The sequence below is a fragment of the Pan paniscus genome, chromosome 20 (genome assembly GCF_029289425.2).
Source record: "Pan paniscus chromosome 20, NHGRI_mPanPan1-v2.0_pri, whole genome shotgun sequence".
NCBI classification, from domain to species: Eukaryota; Metazoa; Chordata; class Mammalia; order Primates; family Hominidae; genus Pan; species Pan paniscus.
This window is the reverse complement of record NC_073269.2, coordinates 55,099,211-55,121,732: the sequence shown is the minus strand read 5'-3', so window position 1 is coordinate 55,121,732 and position 22,522 is coordinate 55,099,211. Positions and strand designations below refer to the sequence as shown.

The 22,522-nt window shown below is 53.1% G+C and overlaps 1 protein-coding gene across 2 annotated transcripts; it reads right to left on the bottom strand.

Moving 5' to 3' along the window:
* Positions 1-49: 49 nt before the first annotated feature.
* On the bottom strand, positions 50-22,472 carry RUVBL2 (RuvB like AAA ATPase 2). Of its 2 annotated transcripts, none has more exons than XM_003814292.5 (15): positions 22,001-22,472; positions 16,569-16,623; positions 12,607-12,662; positions 11,539-11,680; positions 8,804-8,933; positions 8,583-8,649; positions 6,089-6,195; positions 5,905-5,998; positions 5,360-5,483; positions 4,881-4,975; positions 4,664-4,782; positions 1,373-1,492; positions 826-955; positions 290-404; positions 50-159 (listed from the first exon to the last, which is right to left on the bottom strand). In XM_003814292.5, exons 1-15 carry the CDS (start codon positions 22,010-22,012, stop codon positions 134-136), a joined length of 1,392 nt encoding a protein of 463 aa, XP_003814340.1. In that variant the 5' UTR covers positions 22,013-22,472; the 3' UTR covers positions 50-133. The 2 variants fall into 2 exon arrangements, with proteins under 2 accessions (XP_003814340.1, XP_034800974.1); XM_034945083.3 differs by having other exon boundaries at positions 22,022-22,094.
* Between the last annotated feature and the right edge of the window lie 50 nt (positions 22,473-22,522).

The window sequence follows — 22,522 nt, the reverse complement described above, 5'->3', positions numbered from 1 at the left end:
GGAGGTGTCTTTCTGTGGGCTCAGGGCAACCACACATACATAGGGTGGGTCCAGCTTCCAAACCATTTTATACAAAGTCACAGTGTCAGAACTCTGGTGGAAAACAGGGTGGGGTCGGGGGATGACATCCAGCTCAGGAGGTGTCCATGGTCTCGCCTTCTGTGGGGAGAAGGAAGGCCACATGGTCAGTGTCGCCCAGGTGGCAAGGCCTGAGCCTTCTAGGCCGAGCTCCCTCTTCCTCCCTCTGAGGTTGGCTCTGGCAGTGCAGGTGCGGGGTGGGGATTCTTACTGAGTTCATTGAAGAGGAAGGCGTCCTGGTACTCCTTCATGTACTGCGTGGAGCGGGACTCGTCCAGGAAGAGTGAGTAGACCCGCTTTATGTCATCCACCTGCACTTCTGTACCCTGGAGGGGGAGGGCGAGTTCTCAGTTGGGCCCCTCTCCGTGAGGCTCAAGGCACAGACCCCAGCGTATGCCACCTCCATGCTCTAGGCAGCAGAGTGTGGCATGTGAGGGGAGGGCATTCTGGGCCAGATTGCCTGGGTTCAAATCCTGCCTGGCCATCTCCTTGTTGTGGGCCCAGCCTCTTCATTCCTCAGTTTCTTTATCTGTAAGGTGGACCTAACAGCATCTACTTAAGTCAAGAGAGATTTACTGACACCTACTATAGGCCAGGCTGGATGATACAGAAGCCAACCTGAGGGATGAAAATTCCCCGCCTCTGAAAATGTACATTCTAGGATGAAATCGGAACCCTGGAAGCCCCTGAAGTACTGTGTCACTCACTGCCGCCATCTGGCCCTGCTGGCCAATTCGGCCGGCTGACCTTGCGTTTCCGGCACACCAAGCTGGCAGCTGTGATGAGCTGGATGGCGTAGCGCAGTGACGTCTCCAGCCCGATGCGGGTCAGCACCGTGTAGGCGTCCTCACTCATCTCCACATCTTCTTCCTCGCACCTGCAAGCAGTGGGGGACAGGGGTGGCTCAGCCGGGGCCCAGCCTCTGACTGCAGCAGAAGTGGCCACAGCAACCCTCTGGCCCTTCCCCACTGGGAATATGTGGCGCCTGCATCTTAGAACCATAGAATGCTGAGGCTAGAAGAGCCACGGAGACAGGGGCTGGGCTGGACCTAAAACCTAGGCCTCCTGACCACCCCCAGGGCGCTGGCCCCAACACCAGTCACGGGTACCTCGCCTCCCTTTCCCACCGTGGCTCCTGCTCCCGGATCGGAGGCCACTGTCTGGGTGCCCGCTCAGCCCTCTCTCTTGTAGGCCCAGCCACCATGCCACTCCGCTGGACCTCAGTGTCAGCATTTGTCAAACAGGGTAGACCCCAGCCCTGCCTCTCAGGTGCACGGCCTGGTCCTGCCCGCACCGGATGCGGAGGATCTGCTTCGTGTCTTTCTCGCTGTAGGGGGTGGTGGAGACGATAAGCAGCCGGTCCAGCAGGTCTATGGGGATGCCGTGAGGGCTCTGGTAGCTGGTGCCCCGGATTCTGAGGAAGAGGCAGAAAGAGGGGGCTGTCAGGGGCATGTTCCCTCTTCATTCCCTTTGCTGGGAACACTCTCACCTCCCATCACCACCCACTCACTGGGCCCAACACCACTTAACCTTTAGCTCGTGTCTCCTGTCACATGATGACATCACCCCTGATGACGCAGCCTTCCACAACTGCGTCAGTCCCCCAAGGGCACCTTTCTGCGGAGCTGGGCTGCTTTAAGCTAGATCTCTGCCTCCAGGATTACTGGATCAAGGTCCCACTCCCGTGCTCGACACAAAGCTTCACAAAGGAGGGGACTGCACCTGTCTTGTTCCCTGCTGCAGCGGGGCCAGCCCAGGGCTGGTGCCAGGGATACAGTCAGTTCCCCTTATTCACAGTAGTGAGGTTCTAGAAAGTCATCGTGAACACTCCAATTAGCTGATCCTGAGCCACTGCTCCTAGTGGAATACAGGGTTAGGCTCTCTCGAGCCTCGGCTTACAGTATTTTCATCAATCAATATATATATAATCTGGGTCTATGTGTATTTTCATTTGTGTGTTTCCGGTCTTTTTGGTTTGTTTTTTGAGACAGAGTCTCGCTCTGTTGCGAGGCTGGAGTGCAGTGGCGCGATCTCGGCTCACTGCAACCTCCGCCTCCCGGGTTCAACCGATCCTCCTGCCTCAGCCTCCCAAGTAGCTGGGTCTACAGGCGCACGCCACCACGCCCAGCTAGTTTTTTCTATTTTTAATACAGACAGGGTTTCACCATGTTGGCCGGGATGGTCTCATTCTCTTGACCTCGTGATCCACCCACCTCGGCCTCCCAAAGTGCTGGGATTACAGGTGTGAGCTACCGCGCCTGGCCTCATGTATGTGTGTTTCTATTTCCATGTGTTTGTTATGTAACATCACTGTTTATTCTCTAACATGGAGCTCGTGTCAACAGCATTCTAACTTGGGCTCAGCGAAGCGTCTGTAACACGGCATTTTCTCCGTCAGGCTTCACAGCCTCCTTGCACTTAGAATACTAGACGGCACTTCAACACTGTGCACAGGGGACACTTTAAATGGCAATATCACCAACAAATGGCCCCAAAAAGTTTAAAAAAAAAAGGCACAAAAAAAGTGACAACACTTTGGGAGGCTGAGGCGGGTGGATTGCTTGAGCCCAGGAGTTTGAGACCAGCCTGGGCAACATGGCAAAACACCATCTCTACAAAAAAAAAAAAAAAAAAAATTAGGCTGGACGCGGTGACTCACCCCTGTAATCTCAACACTTTGGGAGGCTGAGGTGGGCAGATCACGAGGTCAGGAGTTCGAGACCAGCCTGGCCAATATGGTGAAACCCTGTCTCTACTAAAAATACCAAAATTAGCTGGGCATGGTGGCGGGTGCCCATAATCCCAGCTACTCAGGAGCCTGAGGCAGGAAAACTGCTTGAACCCAGAAGGCAGAGGTTGCAGTGAGCCGAGATCGTGCCACTGCACTCCAGCCTGGTGACAGAGCTAGACTCCATCTCAAAACAAAAACAGAAATTAGCTAGGCATAGTGGTGCATGCCCGTGGTCCCAGCTGATGAAGAGGCTGAGGCCAGAGGACTGATTGAGTCCCAGGGGTGGTGTGTGTGTGTGTGTGTGTGTGTGTGTGTGTGTGGTGGGCACTGAGGCTGCAGTGTGCCATGATCGTGCCTCTGCACTCCAGCCTGGGCGACAGAGCAAGACCTTGTCTCAAAGAACAAAAGTGACAAACGTAGCACTAAATAGAATACAACAAGGACACTTATTTACAGCATGAGCGCTAATGGGAGCAGGCAGTGTTGCCTCATTCACACTCAGCTGGGAAAGTGGGTGTCAGGTGACTTGAATTTGTTGCCGAAAGCAGGGCAGATATTTATTTGGGGATTACAAATAAATCTTAGCAAGCGAGATTCTCAGATACAGAGTCTACGAACAATCAGGGCTGCCCGTAGCTGCTGCCTCCCACAGGAGGTGCCCCTGGGCAGTCCCCAGGCCCTGACCTGCAGTTTCTGTGAAAACACCGTCAGCCCTGGGGGTCTCTTCCAGTGTCCAGCCATCCAGAGACCAAATTACGGCCCTGCTACCTTCTAGACTTGTGACCTGGGCAAGTCACTGGGCCTCACTGTCCTGCCCTATAAAACGGGGCCGAGGTGATATCTACCTTCTGAGCTGCTTCTGGGGATCCAAGGAGTTAAAAGAGCCAAACACAGAGCCAGGCCCAGCGGCCCAGCATCCTCTGTAGGGTGCCCGCTTCTTCCCTTTTGTGATGCCCATCCCAACCGCCCAGTTTCAGCTGGGCCCAAGGCTGCAGGGCTGGAGCTGACAGTACCCAGCCTTCTTTGCCACCAGGTACGGCACTGAGCCCAAGCAGTGCCGGGCAATGGAATGGGGGTGCAAGGTTGGGGTGCAGCCTGTGGATCACAGCCTATGGGGGCTGCCTGCCCTCCACATCCCCCTGCTTCCTGCGGGCCAAAATGTGGCGAGGTGGAGAAGACAGCCAGCGGGCATGGTGGCAGGTGCCCGTAATCCCAGCTACACAGGGTGCTGGCAACACCTGGGAGACGAGGTTCCCAGGCTTCAGCACAGCACAGTACCCTCTGTGTCACAGGAATCTGTCCCCGGCATCCTCAGGCCAAACACAACATTAAGAGTTCCCCGTGCACAGGGTGCTGGCAACACCTGGGAGATGAGGTTCCCAGGCTTCAGCAGAGCACGCTACCCTCTGTGTCACGGGAATCTGTCCCTGGCATCCTTAGGCCAAACACAATGCTAAGAGTTCTGTTAATGGAGTTGCTGGGTCGAAGTGACTGAACAATCGTAGTTTATGTTATGTCTAACAGATGTCACTGTGCTTCCCTCAAGACTAGAAAACATCCCACAGCACTCCTGTGAGTTTCCTGCAGCACCCTGGGGTGCCTCGGCACGCAGTTTGAAAACTGCAGCCTTGGGGGCTAAAGGAGCAGCAAGACAGAAAGGCAGCAAGAACACAGTCTCTGGGCTTCCTCGGGCAGCAGAGCTGCCTCCCACCCACCTTTTGTAAGCAAAGAGCACACACTGCAGTCACGCGTCCCTCCCTGACCCGGTGTCAACACAGGCTCCCGTTGACCCTCTGACCACACCCACTGCCCAGAGCATCCTGTTTTCCCCAGAGGCCCCTGTAGCCGGCTCACCGCGTGATGCCACGGTTGGTGGCCATGATCAGGACAGGCGCCATGTCACTCTCCAGGGCCCGGTTGAGGAAGGAGAAGCTCTCGATGTCCAGCATGTGGACCTCGTCGATGAACAGCACCTTGGATTGGGGTGTGTGTGAGAGTCACCACCCGCGTCCCCACTTCCCCGGCCCACCTCCACCCCACCACCTGCCCCGGCCATGTCCTGGGTCCTCACTCCAGGGATGATCTCCGCCTTGCCCTCCTCGCGCCACTCAGCCACCTTGGCATTGATCTGCTCACGGACTTCTGACTTGATCTCCCCTGTGTCACCTATGGGAGGCACAGGTTGCATCAGGGAAGCCAGAGAGGAGGCGGGTTCCAGGGCCAGAGTGTGGCTAAGACAGAGAAGGATGATGCCAGGGATGGAGGAAGGGGAGCAAAGCAAGGAGGGATGAGGAGCCTGAAACATCCCCAAAGAGGAGGAACAGAGGCAGAGAACACAGGAGGGGAGAGGGCAGGGCCACACCCCCATCACAGCACCAGCAGGGGTGGGGATGAAGCAGACTTGCAGGTGGAGAACAGAGGCAGCCACGGGCCGGAGTTACAGGAAACAGCATGGAGCAAGTGGGCCACACTCGGAGCTCAGGAACAGAGGGAGCCCGAGGGAGGCTGCTAGGCCTGGGGCAGGGCAGGGCAGGGCAGGAGGGGCCTCACCTGAGAAGAGCGCCAGGAAGCCCTGGGTGCGAGAGTTGATGACGTCGATCTCGTGCAGGGACACGGTGTGCACCACCTCCTTGCGTTTCTGGAGCTCCCCATCTGGGCACTGCACGAACTTGGTCTATGGGGTGGGGGTGGGGGAAGAACGGAGGAGACAGGGCAGGGAAGGGCATGAAGGGGGCCCCTAAAGCCCTCTGTCTGGGGGAGACTGGAGCTCCAGGAAATGGAGCTGGGAGGCTAAATGGGGTCATCTGGAAACCCCAGGCCCAGGAGGTAGTCAGGACTAGGGACATTCCAGAGCGCTGAGGGTCACGGGGGCTCCCGGAGGACCTTAGAAGCCACAGGCCACATGTGGCCATGCGAAGCTATAGTGCCAGGCTGAGGGGCCCTGCTGTCCTAGGGTTACAGGGAAGACCCAGGAGTACCAGGACAAACAGTCAGGGTAACAGGAAGATCCAGACCCCATGGGTCAAGGGGGTGATGGAGGAGATGAAAACACCCCAGTACTAGGGGCGAGGGGATCCCGGGAGTCCCGGCCGCACCTGGGAGCCCATAGCGTCGTAGTCGCGGGCGCGTGTGAAGGAGCGGCCCAGCTTGGAGATCTTGCCCGTCGCCTTGTCGATGGTGATCACGTCCCTACAGGGGGATGGGGGGTAGGGTAAGGAAAGGAATGGGCCCAAGCTCGCCCATCCCCCTGGCTGCCTGGCATGGCCCCTGACTGCTCACCCGGCCTGGACCTTGTCCTTGGTCAGGGACTCAATCATCTTGGTGCCCAGGTCGTAGATGGTCTCCATCTCTGTGGTCTTGAGGGTCAGTTTGCCCACCTTGGAGCCCTGAGAGTGGGGACAAGCCAGGGATGGGGCTCAGAGAGGGCCCTGATGTTGCCCCAGTGCCCCCAGTGTTGATAAGCTTCTGGCTCTGCTCTGGCCTCTGCTTCCACAGCTTCAAAATGGGCACAACACAAGGAAGCTCTCCGGGGAAGAGATACGGTGCGCTCACCAGCCTGACGCGGTGATGGCTCCGCGGCTGAACATGTATGTCCCAACGGACCATACTGGACACTTGCAATGTGTACAGCTTTCTGTATGTCAATTAAAACTCAATAAAGTTCTTTTTTTTTTTGAGACGGAGTCTTGCTCTGTCGCCCACGCTGGAGTGTAGTAGCGTGATCTCGGCTCACTGCAAGCTCTGCCTCCCGAGTTCACGCCATTCTCCTGCCTCAGCCTCCCGAGTAGCTGGGACTACAGGCACCCGCCACCACGCATGGCTAATTTTTGTATTTTTAGTAGAGATGGGGTTTCACTGTGATAGCCAGGATGGTCTCGATCTCCTGACCTTGTGATCTGCCTACCTCGGCCTCCCAAAGTGCTGGGATTACAGGAGTGAGCTACTGCGCCTGGTGAATAAAGCTCTTTTTTTTTTTTTTTTTTTTTTTTGAGATAGAGTCTTGCTCTGTCGCCCAGGCTGGAGTGCAGTGGTGTGATCCCGGCTCACTCCAACCTCCATCTCCCGGGTTCAAGTAGTTCTCCTGCCTCAGCCTCCCAAGTAGCTGGGATTACAGATGTGTGCCACCATACCCAGCTAATTGTTTTGTGTTTTTATTATTTATTTATTTTTGAGATGGAGTTTCGCTCTTGTTGCCCAGGCTGGAGTGCAATGGTGTGATCTTGGCTTACTGCAACTTCTGCCTCCCAGATTCAAGCGATTCTCCTGCCTTAGCCTCCCAAGTAGCTGGGATTACAGGCACCCACCACCACTCCCAGCTAATTTTTTGTATTTTTAGTAGAGACAGGGTTTCACCATGTTGGTCAGGCTGGTCTTGAACTCCTGACCTCAGGTGATCCACCCGCCTCGGCCTCCCAAAGTGCTGGGATTATAGGCATGAACCACCGCGCCCAGCCTTTTTGTATTTTTAGTATAGACAGGGTTTCACCATGTTAGTCAGGCTCGTTTCGAACTCCTGATCTCAAGTGATCGCCCACCTCAGCCTCCCAAAGTGCTGGGATTACAGGTGTGAGCCACTGCGCCTGGCCAAAACTCAATAAAACTCTCAATAAAAATAGTAAACAGGCAGGGTGCAGCGGCTCACACCTGTAATCCCAGCACTTTGGGAGGCCAAGGCGGGCAGATCACAAGGTCAGGAGATCGAGACCACAGTGAAACCCCGTCTCTACTAAAAATACAAAAAATTAGCCGGGCGTGGTGGCAGGTGCCTGTAGTCCCAGCTACTCAGGAGGCTGAGGCAGGAGAATGGCGTGAACCTGTGAGGCAGAGCTTGCCGTGAGCTGAGATTGTGCCACTGCACTCCAGCCTGGGCAACAGAGCAAGACTCCATCTCAAAAAAAAAAAAAGTATAATAAAATAAAAATAAAAAATAAAAATAGTAAACAAACAACATGCCTAAAAAATAAAGTCTATCAAAAACAACATAGGCCCGAGGTCTCGCAAAATTGCCAAAGGTCACACTTTGACATTCCTATTTTATACCCAAATAAAAAGTATTTTTGTTGATCACAAAATCAGAAAACACAGCTATGCAAAAAGGAGAAAACAGAAATTGTAAAAAAAAAAAAAAAAAAGAGGCCAGGTATGGTGGCTCACGGCTGTAATCCCAGCACTTTGGGAGGCCAAGGTGGGCAGATCACGAGGTCAGGAGTTCAAGACCAGCCTGGCCAACATGGTGAAACCCCGTCTCTACTGAAAATACAAAAATTAGCCGGGCGTGGTGGCACGCACGCACCTGTAATCTCAGCTACTCGGAAGGCTGAGGCAGAAGAATCACTTGAACCCGGGAGGCAGAGGTTGCAGTGAGCCGAGATTGCACCACTGCATTCCAGTCTGGGGGACAGAGGGAGACTCTGTCTCGAAAACAAAAAAAAAAAGAGAGAGCAAATCACCTGTATCATGTAAGCTGGACAGGACATGCCTTTCGGCCACGGAACGAGTTTTGAAGTCTGTTGGGTTTTGAGGTCTGTTGGGAACTCACTAACAGATCTCTCTCATTATTTTACCGCCTCAGTTTCTATTGCCCATAATGTCCCTCATAAGGGGATAAGCCATTGTCAAGTTAACTGACCTCCTACTGTAGGCATGTACATGGCTCTAGTCTGCAGCTAGAACATTCCATGGGATTCTGACCTCAGTGCAGACCTGATATCTACTCTCTCCAACCCTGGCGCTGGAGGTGGCCTCAGCAGGGTACAGACTCACACAGACTCACCGTCCCTGTTGCTGGTCGATCAATCTGGATCTCCACCACCTCCCCTTCGATGATCTCCGTCTCCTCCCTAGCCAGAGAGCAGATCTGAGGAGACAGCCTGACACCTGGGCCCTTGGGAATCACAACCTTCCATGAGCTCTGGGACAAAGGACGAGCCGCCCAGGGTGCGGGGTTGCTCCCAGGCTCTGGGGTCTGGCACCCGCCTCGGGTCCCCCGCTTACTTGATGCGAACGCCGATGGACCGCCGGAAGGCCTGCGTCAGCGCCTCGGTCTTGCTCATCTCCAGGGAGAAGATTTCACTGCCGGCGATGGCTGTGAATGGCGTGTCAGGGCCCAGGGCCTGCGCCATGCCTGGGAAGGAGGCAGTCTGAGTAGGTGAAGCCGCTCTGGCACCAGGTCCCCGACACCTGCTCTGTGGCAAACTAGCTTTTCTCCCACCCCAGGAAAGAGGGTTCAGTGCCATCCTACATGTAAGGACTTGGCTCCGAGCTGAGCAGAGCGCTGGGGAGGGGGAACTGGAGAGCGGGGTTCAGCCATGAGGCAGACAGTGAGTGAGAAGCCAGGCAGGGCAGGTTGCTCCGGCAGGCCTGGCTTAGAATCCCACATTGCCCAGAGGGTACACCCTAGAACCTCGCCACGCCTCAGTCTCCCAGCCTCTATGAGCTGTTTAGCCTCAGAGCTGGGCGAAGGGGACCAGGGACGAAGGCCAAGGAGCCCACACGATAGCTACAAGTGATGAAGGCAGACTGCCTCGGCTCCCATCCCAGATCCACCACTTAAGTGCAGGTGGCGCCATGGGATCTTGAGCGATCTGAACTGCTCCCTGAGCCTCAGTCTCCCCCTCTGTCTAATGGGGATGATAACAGAACACGTGCCAGCATGGGATGACACCCTGCTTAGGAGCGACTATGGGCAGGCAGGCAGGCAGGCACTGGTGCTCAGCAGTAACACGGTTGCACAGCCTGAAACTGGCACAGGGCAGGACGCTCTACCGCCGGTGGCCTGGGGTGGCTGGCAGGAAGCAGGTCTGTCTCCAGCAATGGCTCTGAATGCCAGACCTTTCCTTCCAGTTCCCTGGCCACAAGGTTTGGTCCAATGTGGGGCACGCCCTTTCAGACAGGCTGACACCACACCCTCCTGCCCAGTGTCAAGTGGGACCTGTTCTTAGTCCTCTTTGTGGATACACAATGGCCCTCATCACAGAACTCAGCAAGTATCTGCTGAGGGCTGAGTGGACGAGCACGGCCCATGCCATCTGGGGACACCAGGGGTCCTCTCTGCCTCTTTCACTAGACTAAGAAGCGTCCCCGCCAGGGTGAGGCTAGCCTTACCCCAGTGCTGCCCAGCACAGGGTTTGGCCTGCAGGAGGCCTGCGGGAGACACAAGAAGAGGAAAGGCGAGGCCGGGCACAGTCACAACATGCCTAAAAAATAAAGTCTACAGGCTCCCGCCTGTAATCCCAGCACTTTGGGAGGCTGAGGCAGGCGGGTGGATCACCTGAGGTCAGGAGTTCGGGACCAGCCTGGTCAACATGGTGAAATCCCATTTCTACTAAAAATACAAAAATCAGTTGGGTGTGGTGGCACACATCTGTAATCCCAGCTACTTGGGAGGCTGAGGCAGGAGGATCACTTGAACCCAGGAGGCAGAGGTTGCAGTGAGCGAAGATCACACCACTGCACTCCAGCCTGAGCGACAGAGTGAAACTGTCTCAAAAAAAAAAAAAAAAAAAAATGAAGAAGAGTAGGAAAGCAGACAGGATGGAGGGAAGGAAGTTACTGTGTGTGCCACATTCTGGGCCTGGACATGCTGTCCCCAGTGTCCGCCCAGGAGCCTCCTGGCCATCCTACTAGGCTTAGCTCAGGTATCCGCTTCTCTGGAAGCCTCTAGCAACAAATGCCACCACATGTCCCGTTTTCCTACCAAGGTCAGGAGCCTCCTCTGTCACATGCTACCTGCATTGTAACACATGTCGCCTTGGAAGGGATCGTGTCCACGACCACCTCCTCCAGACCAGAAGCTCTTTGAAGTCAGGCCTTGGTCTAACTCATCTATGGGTCCACAGTGTCCAGTCCGAGCACCCCAACAGGCACTGCTTTATCTTCACTGAAGACCTGGCTGTTACTCTGATTCTCCCTGCCTGGCCCCAGCCTCAGCACAGAGGTGGGAGTGAGTGGGAAGAGCAGTGGGTTAGGAAAAGCTTCAATGGGGCAGAGATGCTGAAGTAGGGTTTTGAAGGATAAATAGGAGTTCAACAAGGAAGAAGAGGAACAGCTGGGAGTGAAAAGATCATAAACCACTAGCGGACTGCAACAAAGACTGCTGGGTGACTCCTCAATACCCACCTTCCCCTTCTTCCTTAGTTCCAGAACCCTCATTTTCTTTCCTGTTTTTTTTTTTTTAATTTTTTATTTTTACAACAACCTTTTGCCCAACAGAAGAATCCTCATTTTCTTAAGGCAAAAATGGTCCAAATTATGAAATTTTAAAAAACATTTAATGTGCCAGCCTCCCCTGAAGCAGAGTGTGATCATATGATTACATTCTAGTCAATGAGATAATGAGATATAAGCAGAAGCATGGAGGATTTCCAATGACTGTTTAAAGGAAGCCAACTCGAGGGGGTTCATCCTCATGGCAACTCCTTTCTTCCTGCTGCCTGGGTTATGAGTGGGAAGGCTGGAGCTCTGGCAGCCCTCTTGGAACATGGCGTCCTCTTGACTGGAACCAAGTGCAGAGGATGGTGAGGCAGGAAGATGGAAGACTTCCTGGAACTGCTTAATAAGCCCCAAATGGCCTACCTCTAGATTCTTCCATGGGCGAGAATGAATCCTGAGTGTTTAAGCCACTGCCATTTTGGGTCATCTGTTAAAGGCGGCTCATCCTGACCCTGACTTACACAGGAGGAGTTATTTAGCAGGAAACAGGAGAGTTCCTGCCCTGGGAGGTTTCTTACCCATGGCGATGGCCGTCTTCCCCGTGCCCGGCTGGCCAGCAATAAGGACTGCCCGCCCGGCAATCTTCCCTTCCCGGATCATCTCCAGCACCACGCCGGCCGCCCGCCGTGCTGCCAGCTGACCCACCATGCCCTGCGAAGCCTGTGGGTGGGAGGCGCACATGAGGTGATTTCCTGTGGGGCTACCATGGCATTTCTACCACATCCTGGCTAGTGAGATGGAAGCAGACATTACTACCTGGGACTTCTAGGAAAAGCCAAAAAAGCTTTCCCTGCCTTTTTTTTTTGAGACAAGATCTCGCTCTGTCACCCAGGCTGAAGTACAGTGGTACGATCATGGCTCACTGTAGCCTTGACCTCTAGGGATCAAGAGATCCTTCCACCTCAGCCTCTTGAGTAGCTGGGACCACAAATGTGCACCACCATGTCCAGCTAATTTTTAAAATTTTTTGTAGAAAGGAGGTGTCACTATGTTACCCAGGCTGGCCTCAAGCTCTTAGGCTCAAGCAATCTTCCCATCTCAGCCTCCCAAAGTATTGGGATTACAAGTGTGAGCCATTGCACCCAGTCTAACTTTTTTTAAGGTGGCAAAGCAATTGCTACCCACTCCCAATTCTTTTTTTTTTTTTTCCGAGATGTCACCCAGGCTGGAGGGCAGTGGCACAATCTTGGCTCACTGCAACCTCCACCTCTCAGGTTCAAGCAATTCTCCTGCCTTAGGCTCTCGAGTAGCTGGGATTACAGGCATGCACCATCATGCCCGGCTAATTTTTTTATTTTTAGTAGAGACAGGGTTTCACCATGTTGGTCAGGCTGGTCTTGACTCTGACTTCAGGTGATCCACCCACCTTGGCCTCCCAAAGTGCTGAGATTACAGGCATGAGCCACCACACCTAGCCTAATCAATTCTTTAGTACCAAGAAAACCCACATGTGGCTGAAGTTTATGGGTATGTAGCCAAAGGTCCAGAAGACCATAACATAGTCCCCACACTCCCCAGGGCCCTGGGTACCCACTACCCAAGACCTTCATGGAGAGGCCCTCACACCCCAGCCTCCTCTGCTCTACCTGCCGAGGCTCCAAGGCATCGTCCAGCCCCAGTCCCCGGATGTGGGAGTGGGCACCTACATGAAGGGAAAGAACAAAGACTCAGTTACTAGCCAGCTTGCTGCACATGTGGCCTGACCCCTCTGAGCCCTGGTTTCCTTCTATGTCAAAGGGGTGGGTGGGAGTAGGGAGCAGGGGTTGGGGGAATGAAGGGGCACATGGGAAGGATATCCCAAATTGGCACCTCCCTAGGAAGATGGCTGAATGTGGTAAATGCTCAATGAACTGGAGCTGCTCTGAGGATGCATCCTAGTTAAACAAAAGTCACTGAGGCCTCATTAAGCACATAATTGTACTAAGAACTAACCACAAGGGCTAATGATCACAATTACTTCATGTTTATGGTTTACACAGCACCCACATGTTCTCAGTTTATTCCATATGATCCTGCAAAAAAAGAGCCCTGGCTGGGGCCGGGCGCAGTGGCTCCTGCCTATAATCCCAGCACTTTGGGAGGCCGAGGCGGGCGGATCACTGGAGGTCAGGAGTTCGAGACCAGCCTGGCCAACATGGTGAAACCCTGTCTCCACTAAAAATACAAAAATTAGCTGGGCATGGTGGCAGACGACTGTAATCCCAGCTTCTCAGGAGGCTGAGGCAGGAGAATTGCTTGAACCTGGGAGGCGGAGGTTGCAGTGAGCCAAGATTGTGCCACTGCATTCCAGCCTGGATGACAGAGCAAGACCTGTCTCAGTAAAACAAAATAAAATGAAACAAGAGCCCTGGCTGCTATCACCCTGAAAGCACTTCTGAGTATCAAAATGGCAACAGTCCCAGAACCTATTGATATGAATGGGGAGGGAGCTCAGAGAGGTTAGGTCCCATGCCCCAGCCACACAGCCAGCGAGAGGGGAAGATGGGATTCCCATGCTTTACATTAGATGAGGGTTGAGCAAACCTCAGCCTGGAGGCCAGCCACCTGTTTTTGCAAATAAAATTTTATTGGAGCTGGGTGCGGTGGCTCACGCTTATAATCCCAGCACTTCGGGAGGCAGAGGCAAGCAGATCACCTGAGGTCAGGAGTTCGAGACTAGCCTGGCCAACATGGTGAAACCCCGTCTCTACTAAAAAATACAAAAATTAGCCTAGCGTGGTGGCATGCACCTGTAGTCTCAGGTACTCGGGAGGCTGAGGCATGAGAGTCACTTAAACCAGGGAGGTGGAGGTTGCAGTGAACTGAGATCGCCCCACTGCACTCCAGCCTGGGCAACACAGTGAGACTCCATCTCAAAAAAAAACAAAAACAAAAAACCAACCAAAAAATCTTTGTATTGGAACACTGCCATTTATATACTGTCTGTGGCTGCCTTCGCACTGCAAGAGGAGAGTTGAGTAGTTTCAACAGAGGAAGGATTTACCATCTGACCCTTTAAGAAAGATTTGCTAGGGTGCGGGCGTGGTGGCTCACGCCTGTAATCCCAGCATTTTGGGAGGCCGAGGCAGGCGGATCACGAGGTCAGGAGATAGAGACCATTCTGGCTAACACAGTGAAACCACGTCTCTACTAAAAATATAAAAAATTAGACGGGCGTGGTGTCAGGCGCCTGTAGTCCCAGCTACTCGGAAGGCTGACAGGAGAATGGCGTGAACCCGGGAGGTGGAGCTTGCAGTGAGCCAAGATTGCGCCACTGCACTCCAGCCTGGGGGACAGAATAAGACTCCGTCTCAAAAAATAAAATAAAATAAAATAAAGATTTGCTGACCCCAGTGCTTGACTGTGAGCACCCCAAGGGAGGCTCCTGGGTGCAGCTAGTCTCTACTGGGTCCTCAGCTCACAAGTGGTGCTTGGCTCTCCATCCTTTTTTTTTTTTTTTTTAATTTTTTATTGTTTTTTGGCCAGGCGCGGTGGCTCATGCCTGTAATTCCAGCACTTTAGGAGGCCGAGGCGGGCGGATCATGAGGTCAGGAGATCGAGACCATCCTGGCTAACACGGGGAAACCCCGTTTCTACTAAAAACGCAAAAAATTAGCCGGGCATGGTGGCGGGCGCCTGTAGTCCCAGCTACTCGGGAGGCTGAGGCAGGAGAGTGGCGTGAACCCGGGAGGCAGAGCTTGCAGTGAGCTGAGATTGCGCCACTGCACTCCAGCCTGGGCGACAGAGCGAGACTCCGTCTCCAAAAAAAAAAAAAAAAATTTTTATTTTTATTTTTTGAGAGAGCGTCTCACTCTGTCGCCCAGGCTGGAGTGCATGGTGCAGTCACATCTCACCACATCCTGAACCTCCTTGGTTCAAGCAGTTCTCCCAAGTAGCTGGGACTCAGGCATGGACCACCACTGCTGGCTAATTTTTTGATTTTTTTTTTTAGAAACAGGATCACACTATGTGACTCAGGCTGGTCTTGAACTCCTGACTCAAGCAGTCCTCTTGACTCCGCCTCTCAAAGTGCTAGGATTACAGGCGTGACCCATCATGCCCGGCCATACTTGGCACTTTTTGTTTGTTTTTGAGATGGAGTCACTCTGTCACCCAAGCTGGAGTGCAGTGGCACGATATTGGCTCACTGCAACCTCTGCCTCCCAGGTTCAAGCCATCCTCCCTAGTAGCTGGGACTATAGGCATGCACCACCATGCCTGGCTAATTTTTGTATTTTTAGTAGAGACAGGGTTTCACCATGTTGGTCAGGCTGGTCTCAAACTCCTGACTTCAGGTGATCCACCCGCCTCGGCCTCCCAAAGTGCTGGGATTACAGGCGTGAGCTACAGCACCCAGTCTCGGCACTTTTATTTATTTATTTATTGAGAGACAGAGTTTCACTCTTGTCACCCAGGCTGGAGTGCAATGGCATGATCTTGGCTCACTGCAACCTCCACCTCCTCGTTCAAGCAATTTTCCTGCCTCAGCCTCCCGAGTAGCTGGGATTACAGGCACGCGCCACCACGCCCAGCAAATTTTTGTATTTTTAGTAGAGACGAGGTTTCACCATGTTGGCCAGGCTGGTCTCAAAGTCCTGACCTCAGGTGATCCGCCCACCTTGGCCTTCCAAAGTGCTGGGATTACAGGCATGAGCCACTGCACCCAGTGCCCCGGCACTTTTAATAGATGAAACAGTGTTGGCACACAGACCCAAAATGCTTTATATGAACTACCTTACTGAATCTTACATTAACTGATGAGGTAAACTATCTTAGCTTCATCTTGCAGATAAGGAAACTGAGGCACAGAGAGGAACTAGTCCCTGGCCACATGGTGGGAAAGTGGCAGAGCTAAGCTCCAGGAATCCAGCACTGGGCTTCTAAAACCCATCTTCACAGCCAGAAGCCCTTACTGCCTTTCTCGGATGCCCTGAATCAGCGGGCCTGCTGCATGAATGAATGCGGTCACTTCCCTGCCGGTAAAGCTCTTTGTGAGAGCGCACCCTGCTGGCCTCACTGCGTCTCAACTTCCTGCTCTGTGTGAGCCGGGGCCAGTGATTTAGCTGTCCTGAAAATCAGTTCCCTCAGCTAACAGTTACAATATGCACCTCATGCGGCTACTGCGAGGGTTCCACAGGACGCAAACTCGTGCATTCGATGGTTATCTCTTGATCATCTGCTCTGTTAGGTACTGTGCTAGGGACACAGCTAGGAATGACACAGACCTTGTCCCTGCCCTCAGGAAACTCACCCCACAGTGTGTACTGGGTATACGAGGCCAAACCCAGTAAAGCACCCAGTAAATATCTATGACTTCCAGGCAAACATACCCGGGAACCCCACCAGGATAGCCAGGATAGCAGCCTGGTCTCCAGTGCATCATCTGACCCAACTCTGGAACTGAGGATCCTCCTCCCCCATTAGACAGGGCGAGTGGGGGAATGGTAGTGGGGGCACAGTTGATGTGCAGGCCACCTCCCTCTCCATCTTAGGGGTCCTCAATAGGTTTGCTCTGTCAGGGCACATGGCAGGCAGGGCTTAGGTCCTATTCCTGACCCAACTCACTCACCGATTCGCTCAATCCTTGTTACATCACGGATCTCCGGGACTTTGGTTGTGGCTGTCTGGGGGTGCAAGAAGATGTGTCAGAGGACTAGTGTGGTCCCAGCTTTCACCAACCCCTCCTCTGTCCCTCCCATGAGATGGTCCTTTCCACTCCTTCCCCTCACAGGCAGGCGATGGGACAGGCACCAGTCACCCCCACCCCTCTTGCCTGTCACTGCCTAATGGCTGGTTGGTTGAGTCCCAGGAAGACAAGGACTGTCTGTCTCATCGACAGCTTGGTCCTCAGGGTCCAGCACATATTTGGTTATTTGGTGAATGAATGAAATCCTCCCTGTTTCTTTTTTTTTTGAGATGAAGTCTCGCTCTGTCACCCAGGCTGGAGTGCAGTAGCCCAATCTCGGCTCACTGCAACCTCCGCCTCCTGGGTTCAAGAAATTCTCTGCCTCAGCCTCCTGACTAGCTGGGATTACAGGCGCGCATCAACACACCCGGCTAATTTTTGTATTTTTAGTAGAGATGGGGTTTTGCCATGTTGGCCAGGCTGGTCTCAAACTCCTGGCCTCAAGTGATACACCAGCCTTGGCCTCCCAGAGTGCTGGGATTATGGGCATGAGCCACTGTGCCCGGCTAAGTCCTCCCTATTTCTTTTTTTTATTTTTATTTTTTGAGACGGAGTCTGCTCTGTCGCCCAGGTTGGAGTGCAGTGGCCCGATCTCAGCTCATTGCAACCTCCGCCTCCTGGGTTTAAGCGATTCTCCTGCCTCAGCCTCCTGAGTAGCTGGGACTACAGGCGCACACCACCACACTTGGCTAATTTTTTTTGTATTTTTAATAGAGATGGGGTTTCGCCCATCTCTACTGGGGTTGGCCAGGCTGGTCTCGAACTCCTGACCTCAAGTGATCTGCCCACCAAGGCCTCCCAAAGTGCTGGGATTACAGGTGTGAACCACCGTGCCCAGACAAGTCCTCCCCATTTCTAATAACTGTGAGCTCCATAAGGACAGACACCAATGAGGAGCAGGCATGGAGCTGGACATGCTCTGGCCCCTGCTAATTTCCCAGCATCCCTTGTACCAGGCGGCCCCAGTTCTCAACCACCAGGCCTTGCACATGCTGGCCCCTGAGTCCAGACTGCTCTCCCTGCCCTCTCACTGAATTAGATCAAGTGCTGCCCCCTAGGGGAGGCCCTTTCTGACCAACACCCCTGCCGGGCTAGTTCTAGGACCTCTAGACATTCAGACAGATGAAAGGCCTCCCTGGGAGCCCGATCTCCCTGTGTGATCTCACATTCCTGAGGGAGATGGATGGATCAATATTCTCTGCTCCAGTGGACATGAGTCCCATGAAGGGCACGGCCTGTGTCTCTCTTGTTCACCTCGGGACTCAATGTCTGTGGTTTGCTAAGTGATACTCTAAAGTGCTGAGCTCATTCAACAAGAATATACCGAGGCTTCCCATGTTGACAGTTCTCCACAGAGAGGAGCCAGCTACCACCCCTTCTCACATGGGGGAGGGAGGTGAGTAAACACCACCCGGGACAATTCAGGACCCCCCCAGAGGTCCACACAAAACATGGACACGAGTGTTCATGGCAGCACTATTCACAACAGCCAAAAGATAGAAACAACCCACATGTCCATCAGCTGATGAATGGCGAAATAAAACATGGTCTATTTGTGCAAAGGAATATTATTCAGTCATAAAAAGGAATGGAGTTCTTTTTTCTTTACTTTTTTTTTTTTTGAGACAGAGTCTCACTCTGTCACCTAGGCTGGAGTGCAATGGCGCAATCTTGGCTCACTACAACCTCTGCTTCCTGGGTTCAAGTGATTCTTCTGCCTCAGCCTCCCAAGTAGCTGGGATTACAGGTGTCCGCCACCACACCTGGCTAATTTTTTTTTGTATTTTTTAGTAGAGATGGGGTTTCACCATGTTGGCCAGGCTGGTCTTGAACTCCTGACCTCAGGTGATCCACCTGCCTTGGCACCCCAAAGCGTTGGGGTTATAGGCGTGAGCCACTGCGCCCGGCCAGGAATGGAGTTCTGATACATGCTACAACGTGGATGAACTTTGAAAACATTATACTGACTGAAAGAAGCCACACACGAAAGACACATATGGTATGATTCCATCTATATGAAGTAGCCACAATAGGCAAATCCATATACAGAGAAAGATTAGTGGCTGCCTAGAACTGAAGATGGGAGGTATGGAAGGCGTAGCGGTGACAGGTAAGAGGCATGGGGTTTCTTTTTGGGGTGATGACAATGTTCTAAAATTGACTGTGGAAATGGCTGCACAACTCTGTGAATATACTAGAAAACACTGAGCTGTATACTTTAAATGGGTGAATTATGTAGTACGTGAATTCTATCTCAATAAAGCTATTAAGAAAAAAAAAAAAACAGGCTGGGCGTAGTGGCTCCCACCTGTAATACCAGCACTTTGGGAGGCTGAAGCAGGCAAATCACTTGAGGTCAGGGGTTCGAGACCAGCCTGGCCAACATGGTGAAACCCTGTCTCTACTAAAAATACAAAAATTAGGTCAGGCACGGTGGCTCACGCCCGTAATCCCAGCATTTTGGGAGGTCAAGGCAGGTGGATCACTTGAGGTCAGGAGTTCGAGACTAGCCTGGCCAACATGGTGAAACCCAGTCTACACTAAAAATACAAAAAATTAGCCAGGCATGGTGGCAGGTGCCTGTAATCCCAGGTACTTGGGAGGCTGAGGCAGGAGAATTGCTTGAACCCAGGAGGCGGAGGTTGTAGCGAGCAGAGATCGCGCCACTGCACTCCAGCCTGGGCATCAGAGCAAGACTCTATCACTCACACACACACACACACACACACACACACAGATACAAAAATTAGCTGGGCGTGGTGACACGCACCTGTAGTCCCAGCTACTCAGGAGGCTGAGGCAGGAGGATCATTTGAACATGGGAGAGAGGCAGAGGCTGCAGGGAGCCAAGATCACACCACTGCACTCCAGCCTGGGAGACAGAGTGAGACTCTGTCTTGAAAAAAAGAAAAAACAAAAAAACAATCCTGGATGGTGGATCTTTGCATGTCTGTTACATTATTTTCTGACACTTTGGAATAGTTCATAATTTCTAATAAGGAAAAGGAAGCCTAAGAAGCTAGCATGCTAACGGAGGCCACCCATCCCCAAGTCTCCTTCCTTCCCACAGGTTTGTGTTTTTTTTTGAGACAAGATCTCATTTTGTCACCCAGGCTGGACTGCTGTGGCCTCCACCTCCCAGGCTCAAGCAATCCTCCCACCTCAGTCTCCCAAGTAGTTGGGACTACAGGTGTGTCCCACCACACTTGGCTAATTTTCTTCTCTTCTCTTTTCTTTTCTTTTCTTTTTTTTTGAGACACAGCCTTACTCTGTCACCCAGGCTGGAGTGCAGTGGCGCGATCTCAGCTCACTGCAACCTTCGCCTCCCGGGTTCAAGCAATTCTCCTGCCTCAGCCTCCAGAGTAGTTGGGACTACAGGCATGTGCCACCACGCCCGGCTAATTTTTTTTGTATTTTTAATAAAGACGGGGTTTCACCATATTAGCCAGGCTGCTCTCAAACTCCTGACCTCATGACCTGCCCGCCTCGACCCCCCAAAGTGCTGGGATTACAGGTGTGAGCCACCGCACCCGGCCTAATTTTCTTATTTTTTTGTAGAGACAGGGTTTCGCTATGTTGCCAGGGCTAGTCTTAAATTCCTGGGCTCAAGCAATCCTTCTACCTCGGACTCCCAAAGTGTGGGATTACAGGCGTGAGCCACTGTGCCCAGCCCACAGGTCTTTCTTCTCTTCTTCCCCCAGAGAGGACATGCAGTTATCCAGCCCAGAGGAAGCCTCCTCCCTCTGGAGCCAATCATTTAGACTTTCTGGCCATCAATGGTCACAAGCTTTCCCTGTCACTGTGTGAACCTTCCCACCTACTGTCTCCTATAGGAAGCTGGAACCCAGGAGCATAGAACATTACCCCCAGACTACAAGCAGAAGACTAGGCATCCCCGCCCCACAAAAAAGACATGAATCCAGGAATCCCAAATGTAGCTCTCTCAACATAAACAGGCCCCTTACCAAGGACTGTCTCCTATAAAGACTTTCTCTTTCATCATAAGTCTCTCCAAAACCTTGCTGCCCGCTGGTCCCATGAAAACCAAGGTCATTTCAAAACTCAGCACCCACCGTCCCCTCATACTTCCAATACTTTCTCCACGGTAGTTCTGGTCATAGCCTTCCTCTTCTACTAGCCTATCCACCCCCTCCTCCTCCTTGCCCTGGTGACAGCAACAGACTCAAACCTCATCCCCAGCTACCAACAACTTTCTCCCCCTCCCTTCCTCCATCTTGACTGGGCTCATCATGGAAACTGAGGCACCTGTAAGCCCAGCCCAGTCCCTAAGTTCAGGTCACATTACCTTTTTTTTTTGGAGACAGAGTCTCGCTTTGTCGCCCAGGCTGGAAAGCAGTGGCGCGATCTTGGCTCACTGCAACTTCTGCCTCCCAGGTTCAAGCGATTCTCCTGCCTCAGCCTTCTGAGTAGCTGGGATTACAGGCCTGCACCACCACACCTGGCTAATTTTTGTATTTTTAATAGAGACGGGGTTTCGCAATGTTGGCCACGAACTCCTGACCTGAAGTGATCCGCCCGCCTCGGCCTCCCAAAGTGCTGGGATTATAGGCATGAGCCACCACGCCAGGCCAAAATCACTTCTTTATTCAGGTAATTGAGCAGGTGCCAGGCCAAGTTTCCTGGCCTCTCCTTCATTCACATGTATTCATTCATTCAAATATTCAAGTGATAATTTATTGAGCATTTACACTGAGACGTAGCCCGTGTGAAATACTGGAAATATGAAAATGGCCAAAACGGTAGCATGAAAAGATCCCGATTTCTGGGTCCCTAATCCTTCAGTCCTCTCCACTAAGACTCTCTTGTTCCTCGACAATTTCTTCCCACTAAAGGCTCACTAGGCGCCCTCGCGCTCTCAGACACACTGAACAGGTACCTGCCTGTGCTTCCAGCTTGGAACTCAAGTGCCATTGGCACCACTAACAATCCAAGGCTCCCAAATGGCTCGAAGCGCAAGGTCCTACAACCCTCCTCATCACACACTGGCGCCAAGGACTGCGGAACCGGCCGTTGCGCCAAGAGGATTTTGAAAGTTGGAGTTCCTATAGCATGATGGGGCCAGACCTGAGATTCTGGGATCCCAGCCCCCTCCCCGCCTCAGATCCAGAAGTCCAGCCCCCATGTCCCCTTCTCCCCCAGATCTGGGAGGCCGAGCTTCCTCCTCCTTCAGACCCAGGAGTCTGAACCCCCAGATCCCTCCTCCCTCAGACCCAGGAGTCAGGGCCTCCAGCATCCTCCTCTCTCAAACTCGAGACTGCTAGCTCGCTCCTCACCCTCCATGCACCCACACTTACAACGGTTGCCATGATGCTCACCAACCGCCAGAGTCCTAGCGGAAACGGAAACGCGCAAGGAGCGAGATGTTCTGGCTCCTCTAGGCTAGCTGGTTCTTCAAAGATCTCGATGGTTCCTCATAAATATGTAAATATTGTGGGGGCGTGGCGGGACCTTAGGCCCCGCCCTCCCACCGAGGCTGCGCTGGAAGACGGGTGTCCGGAACTCCTGGGTCCATTCCCAATGTCTCCTGGCTCCTCCTCCTTTTGCTCAACCCCACCACCGCCCCGCTCAGGCCGATTGCAAAATTCTTAGCTGTTCTTTGAGTAACCACACGTCCTCCACGCTCCTTTCCTCTTTATCCCACCCTCCTCCTCCTCCCCACTTTGAGGCCTCCCGCTCGATTGACAGAGCTGAAGGCCAATCATTTCCGTAAAGCGCAGCGGCAAGCTCCGCCCCCTGGAGGTCTCACGGCCGAGGCGGGGCCGGGACACAGCGACTCCAACCCGTTCCACCAATGAGGACACGCGGAAATCCCCGCC